This window comes from Capra hircus, chromosome 6, assembly GCF_001704415.2.
Source record: "Capra hircus breed San Clemente chromosome 6, ASM170441v1, whole genome shotgun sequence".
NCBI lineage: Eukaryota > Metazoa > Chordata > Mammalia > Artiodactyla > Bovidae > Capra > Capra hircus.
Genome location: NC_030813.1, coordinates 114,280,289 through 114,287,624, shown reverse-complemented (window position 1 = coordinate 114,287,624; position 7,336 = coordinate 114,280,289). Strand labels below are relative to the sequence as shown.

The following is a 7,336-nucleotide window of genomic DNA, read 5'->3' as shown; positions in this document are numbered from 1 at the left end:
ACACACACACACAGACACAAATACACAGACCCACACATGCATACACACAGACACAGATACACACACGGACCCACACATGCATACACACAGACACAGACACAAATACACACACAGACCCATACATGCATATACACACACACAGACACAAATACACGCACAGACCCACACATGCCTACACACAGACACATACACAAATACACACACAGACTGACACATGCCTACACACACACACAGACATAAATACACACACAGACCCACACATGCATATACACACACACAGACACAAATACCTGCACAGACCCACACATGCGTACACACAGACACAGATACAAATACACACACAGACTCACACATGCATACACACAGACACACCAATACACACAGAGACCCACACATGCCTACACACAGACACAAATACACACAGACCCACACATGCATACACACAGACACAGACACAAAGAAGTGCAAACACAAGCACACACACAAATATATGCACATACAAATACAGGCATATACAGACATTCACGTGCATAGACACACACACAGTCACATAAACACACACACACACACACAGTCCTCTCGGAGTCCCCTGCCCTGCATGGCCCCGGCCCTAGCCTGCAAACACATACACATGCACACACTCTCACACACACACACACACACACTCCTCTCGGCTCCCCCGCCCTGCATGGCCCCGGCTCTGGCCTGCTTCCCACACGTTCTCTTCTTCCTCGTCCTAGAGACCTGGCTCCCACAGGGCCCCCGGCCCTCCCCTCCGGGTTGGGCCCTGCAATCGTCGTCAGTGTCCCCACAGGCCCGGGGTCTCCTTTGGGCCCCAGGGGCGTGTCCTGTTCACTCAGGGCTCCAGCCTAGGGTCCAGCCCTGGTCCCAGGGTGCACGAGATCTGGCCAGAAGGCTTTGAGGATGTGGACGACACTGAACTCCATGTACTGTGGTCCACAGAAGGAAGGGGGTGTGTCTGTGAGTCTGCGTGAAAGCTGCGTGTGTTGTCTCTGTGTGCAAGCATATCAATGTGTGTCTGTGTGAGTGTGTCTGAGTGTGCATGTGCATGGATGTGGTGATCTGACCACATCAGGGCTTCCTCTATCCACTCCTGGCTCCTCAGTCTCCTCAGAAACAAGTGGGTGGCATTTCAGGGACAAGGGGCTTCGTTCAGCTGCGGTGCACCTCCAGGCCTCAACCCCTGGCCTCTGCACCTCACTGGGCAAACGGAGCATGTTCCAGGGCCCCTCGCTGGCCGCTGGGGGAGAAGTGAGGCGACCCATGTGAGGGCGTGCCGAGATAGCCAATGTCACGGCACCCTCCCCCGCAAAGTGCAGGGACCCCTGGCCTGCCCCAGCCTCCGTGACACCACAGTCCTGGGGCCCTGGGTGTGTGTTTACGGAAATGTTGACAAACAGCTTCATAATAAGGCAAACACCGATCGTACGCATTTAATCTTTGTTAAAAGCATCACAAATGATTTATTGATTCTTAAAAAGGAAAAATAAGAAAGAATTTATCGCATCTCTGTTATGTGCATATAGAAGTGTGGGCTCGATCCAGCTGAAGGAGTCGTTAGCGGTCCAAGCCCAGCCCGCTCTTCCCCGCGGGCCCGCGCATACCTGTACGGCAAAGACGCAGGACCTCAAAACGTGGAACCAGATAAACCCAGACCTACGTGTGGACCTACACGGTTATGGGGACGGAAACGTATTCGGTTATAGATGCCAACTTATTCCCAGGCTCTCGGGTCCGCACACCCAAAACGCTCTTCGTAGGGATGATGACAGAGAATAGGAGAACACAGATAGCTAAAGGGAAGCCCTATCCCATCAGCAAGACAATGCAGCTGAGGTCAGGAGGTCACAGGCGCGTTGTCGCCCAGAGGCACTGCTGAGCTGCGTCCAGGGGCTCCCTGCTGACCTTGACCTGGGACCTGGCCGGCGCTGAAGGTGCCTGACCCTGCAGTGAGGCTCACAGGCCGGGTGGGGGTGTATGGCAGGACGCGGGATTCCCTAAGGGGTCTTTGGAGATAGCAGACAGGCTGGCGGAGGCAGACACCTCGAGAACCCAGCCTCTCCCCGCAGCACCCCACAACTCCCGCACTTCCCCGAGGAGGGTGTGGAGGAGGCTGGCATGGCCAGCTCTGCGGGGCCCGCAGCTCAGCCGGGTGGGCCGCAGTGGGGGGAGGGGCGCCTCTGCCGCCCGCCGCGCGACTTACAGTGACCCCTTCTGAGCCGGTCTCAGACCCCATTTGCGACACATGGGGTTGGACACCAGGGTCCCCCCCTCCCGCGAGTGGGAGCTGCTCTGGGGGTGCGGATGACCCTCCGCAGGCCGCCTTTCTTTTCTGCGGAAGCGGGCTAAGTCTTCCCACCGCCCCGGGCTTCATCCTGGACTCCTCCTCGCGGCCAGCGGGGTCCTAGCCTGGGATCTGGGGTGTCCCCACCTCTGGGAGGACGGTCTGGCCACGAAGAGCCCATGGTGGGGGCGGGGATGGGACGCTGACTTCCAGTTTCAAGGCAAAAGGTGAAACTCCGCCCCTAGATGCTCCTGGCGTCCCTGACTCTAGGCATCGGTGAGCGAGGAGGGTCGAACTGTCTCGGAAGCGGTGGGGGGAGGGGAGGGGGGCTGGCTCCCGGGCACCTCTGTGGCCCCCTTGCTGCGCGTGACCCTGGTGGGGGGGGCTGGCTCCCGGGGCACCTCTGTGACCCCTTGCTGTGTGTGACCCTGGGGCAGCCACTCCCTCTCCGGGCCTCAGCGGCTCTGTCTTTAAGACGAGGCGGGCACCACTTGTCGGCCCTTCACGCTCTGTCTTTCTAACTGCTCCTGGTTCCTGGGTCTCTGCGCGGCTCCCTCTAGGAATGAGGAATCGCAAAGCACTGGGCATCTGTCTCGAGGCCAATCCCGGGCAGGAAGCCTGCACGTGGGCCGGCCGGGGGTGGGGGCGCTGGAGCCCTTGAAGGGCGGGGCTGGGGGAGCTTTGCTTTTTTGGGGCGGGGGGCAGGAGAGAAGGCTGCCAGTGGGGGCGGAGAATTCCTGGGCTTTCGGCAAGGGGGTTCCCAAGAACGGGGGCTACTGCTTGGCAATAAAGAGAACAACCTCCCCCCAAAAAAACCGCAAATGGCTACCTAGAGAGGTATTTACATTATCTCTGCAGGTTAAAAAGAGGAAGGGGAGCACGGCGGGCGGCCTCGGGGGTGGGGCGGGGCCCGCAGCAGGCTTTCCAGATTCTGGAGGGGGTGTGCAAGACCCCCCGCAGAGGGACGGCCATGTGAGCGGTGGGAGCTGCCCTCCTGGGGGTTCCGAGGAAAAAAGCGGTGGCTCGGTGTTCCTCCGGGGGACAGGAGCCCACGGTGCAGGTGATGGAGGCGGAGGGGGTTGGGTAGGGGGGGTCTGCGCTTCTGAGAGTCCGGCAGGCTCACCCCCCAGCCTCAGGGGGCCCGGCCTCGCCTATAAGTCAGGCCTCCTCGCCGGAGTGACGGGGTGTGGGCTGACAGTGTCCAGAGTTGGGGGCCAGGGCGGGGCGGGCTTGAGCTGGACGGAGCGGGAACAGCTGTAGGCTGGCGTGGACGCGGCGGGAGGAGGAGGAGGCTTTCCCGAGGTCTCCGCGGGGGTGCGGGTCCCACCCCGTGCCGAGGGGCGCGTGTGGTCCTGGGCCCTCCGCGGGGGATGACGCGGCGGAGAGGAGAGCGTTCCGGGCGCGGCCGCCGCGGCCTCAGCTCACCAGGTAGCTGTGCATCTCCCGGGAGCTGACGCTCAGGACCACGCCCGAGTGGTTCCCTGGAGGAGAGACCGGCGTGAGCGCGCGGCCGGCCCAGCGGCATGGGCCGGGGGCGGCGGTGCGCGTGCGCGGTGCGGGCGAGGTGCGTGCGGCTCCGCCGACGTGCAGGCATCCCGAGCTTCCTCCCGCCGTGCGGGTCGTGCCTGGACGCGGGTGCGGAGGCGGTGGGGTGGGCGGGTGACTGAGGGCGGGTCTCCCGGTGCCGGCAAAGCAGTGGACTCAGGGGGCCTCGGGGGTGAGGCCGCGCCCGCCACCCGCCCCCACCGCCCCCACTGACCTGCAGGGGGGCCGGCCCCGGCATCGGCAGCAGGGGGAGGTAGGCGGGGCTCTGTCCCCCCCGGGCAGGGGCCGCTGCAGGGCGGCCCGGCGAGGCCCCGGGCGGCGGCGGGAGAGAAGAAGGCACAGGGCACCGTCAGAAACGCACGGGCGGGGCCGCGTCCTGAGACCCCCGGGGAGCAGAGGCGTGGCCGCTGGCTGCCTGGAGCCCCCACCTCCCGGGCGCATCGAGACTGAGCGGCCCAGAGGTTCCAGCGGGGCCTTGGGGGCCACGGGGTCGTGAGCCGGCCCGGGGCTTTGGGTCCAAGGTCAGCCACCTGTGCACTGGGCCGCCTGGGTGGGAGACGTCCCCTCTCTGAACCTCACTTCTAGCCGTTTAAAAGGTGGGGACCGCGATTCCGCCTCCCACAGTCCCAGGGACAGGGCAGATACAGGTTGAGGGGATAAAAGCGAAGCGATGACACACACACACCCCCCCCACCCTAGGTGGCAGCTTCCTCGGACCCCACTGGGGACGTCACAGCACCCCAGGGGCGGCGCGTGCAGCGCAGGTGGGGTGCAGAGCGACTGTTAAGGGTCGGGGTAGCTGGGGCCCCAGGGCCTGGACTCCAGCCCCTTCCCCACCAGCTGTGTGGCCCTGGCCCGGGGCCAGTCCAGGTCTCAGCTCTGAAAAGGAGCGCCCCTGCTGGGCTATGGAGGAAGCGATGCTGGCTGGAGCACTCGGCGCTCCTGCAGCTGGGAGCACTCAGCATTCACGTGGCCTGGAGCACTCAGCGCTCACGCAGCCGGGTGGGCGGCGCCAGTATTCGGGCGGGACTCAGGGCTCCCGGGCTTCAGTCTCCCCATGGATTGAGGAGGGAGTGGGGATGGGGCCTGCTGTCCCATCAGACTGTGTGTCTCCCCCAAAGATGGACAGACCGTGGTCACCTCAACCACAGAGTCAGAACCAAAGGGCAGCGGTGACAGCCAGGCTGTCCCCTCCCTGGTCTCTGCGGCGCAGAGGCCGCAGGCGGGCGCTGGGTGGACAGTGCAGCGGGCTGAGCAGGCTGCTGCGTTATCACCGGCAGAAGCTTCGAGGTGGTGGGGCTCAGCCCATGAATGCCGGCTCAGGCCCCAGGAGAGAACCAGAGGTCAACACAGACCCCATCCCCAGAGGAGGCCACTAAGTGGGCAGCTGCTCCGTCCTCCCGCTGGCCACGGGGCGGGGGGGAGGCAATGGGGTCACGAAACAGAGACGCTGTGCAAACTGTAAAGGGCTGTGCACAGGTGGTGATGTCCATGTGCGCACGGCCCAGGGCATCGTCATCCCAGTGAGGAGAGGGATGCCGGGAGCGGGGAGGGGGTGACTGCGGGGAGAGGACCCCGGGACCTCCCAGAACACGGCGGCTTTGCCATGGAAGCCCGCGCTCCTGTCTGCCCCACCCCTCAGGGGACTGTGGGGACAGGTGTCTGGGGTCCGAGTCCACTGGCAGCCCCGGGGGACTCCTGCCATCACCTGTCAGAAGGAGAGGACCCAGGGTAGGGCCTGCCCGGCCCCAGGCCTGGCAGTGGTGGCGGAGGGGCTCTGGCGCAGGGGGTGTTGGGGGCGGGCGTTACCTAGAGTCTGTGGGTGGAGCTCATCCTCTATGAACTCCTCCCCCTGGGTGGCGCTCCGCACACCCTGGCTGTGGCTCACGGGGCTCGTCATTTCCTGCTCCTTCTCGTTGTGCATCTGGGCATACACGGTCCTGCCAGGGCGTTTCCTGCAAGGCGGGGGGGTGGGGGGGGCAGGGAGATCAGGGCTCTGCCTGGGACGCCTGTCCCTGGAGGCCCCCAGCCCACCCTTCTGTGCAGTGCTCTCATCGCTCCTGGGTCTGCCTCTTGAGCCACCTCTGCGCCACGCCACCTCCTCCAGGAAGCCCCCCTGCACCACCTCTGCGCCACCTCTGCACCATGCCACCTCCTCCAGGAAGCCCCCCTGCACCACCTCTGGGCCAAGCCACCTCGTCCAGGAAGCCCTCCTTCCTGTAAGCTCCCACAGCTCTGGGTTTGCCTCTGCCCCAGCGAGGACCGTCCATCTGTCTCCCCTGAGGCGTGCTGCAGGGAGAGGGTGTTTCTTTATCTCTTTCAGGTCCCTGTCACCCATAACCTCCAGGTTCTGATCAGGTCGGCAGGCGTGTGTTTCCACAAGGCACGCGATGCTGACAGGCTCCGAGAGGTGTTTGCCGAGCCCTGCCCAGGCCCTGGGGCATCCTCTAGTGCCCATCCTTTCCAGGGCAGAGGGAAAGGAGATGGAGGGCACAGCCCCCCTCTGCCTCAGCTGGGACTAGGCTCAGGGCCCTGGGCCTGGCTCCTTCGTGTGTGACGCCCACTTAGTTGGGGCAAAACTCCAAAGGGTGCATGGTTCCACTTTACAGATGAGGAAACTGAGGCTCAGTGGGAGGGTGGGCTTCCTCAGAGCCACCAAAGGCAGTTCGCCAACAGCAGCAGTTCTCTGGAAATACTGAGATGGCAGGATGCACATTCAGGCCCCTGGGTGGGTTGGGTCATGACAGGCCCCAGGGGACTACAGCACTCGGTGACTGAGAGCCTCTGAGACTTAGGAGCTGCTTGTTATGCAGGCAGGCCCAGCCCAGGCTGACAGCTGCGCCAGCCAGGAAAGTCCAGCTCCCCACAAAGCTCAGACCGTCCGGACAAACGTGGCATCTCTGCCTACCTGTTGTGCTCTCTTCCCCAGGTGGACGCCAGTGCTCTGGGGGCGCGCTCACCCCCAGAACTGTGCTATGTCCACGGTTTCCATGGTAACCACCCTCCCATGACTGATTCAGAAATAAGCCCTGAGAGTGCTGGGGGAGCCCAGGGGTCATGCCCTCGCCTTTCCTGGGGCCAGCTCCTGGCTGGGCTCAAGGTCTTCCCTTCCCCACCTCTGCTCCTCTGGAGACAAGCTGCCTTCGGGGCCATTCACACTGGGCGCCGTGAACCTGGAGCAACTTGTGGGAGCTGCACTCTGGGCCTCCAGCGGGGGGGTCTGAAGACGGCAAGTTACAGAGACCAGAACCCTGCCCCTTTCATGCCTGACCTGCCAGGCCTGCCTTCTGCTGCCCGGGCAACTCCTGCCACCCTGCAGTTCTCAGGAGCCCTTCATTTGTGTGCTGTCACTTCAGTCTTGTCCGACTCTTTGCGACCTTATGGGCTGTAACCCGCCAGGCTCCTCTGTCTGTGGGATCCTCCAGGCAGGCGTACTGGAGTGGGTTACCCTGGGAGAAGCCCAAATTCGCCCCGACTAAGGTCCGA

At 63.5% G+C, this 7,336-nt stretch overlaps 1 protein-coding gene across 1 annotated transcript in view; it reads right to left on the bottom strand.

The window, feature by feature from the left end:
- The window catches only part of SORCS2 (sortilin related VPS10 domain containing receptor 2), a gene marked incomplete in the record, with an annotated part of 482,914 nt that continues 477,007 nt past the window's right edge, over positions 1,430-7,336 (bottom strand). Inside the window, 2 exon segments of the mRNA XM_018049774.1 lie at positions 1,430-3,786; positions 5,660-5,805. Coding sequence (XP_017905263.1) covers positions 3,722-3,786; positions 5,660-5,805 — 211 coding nt within the window.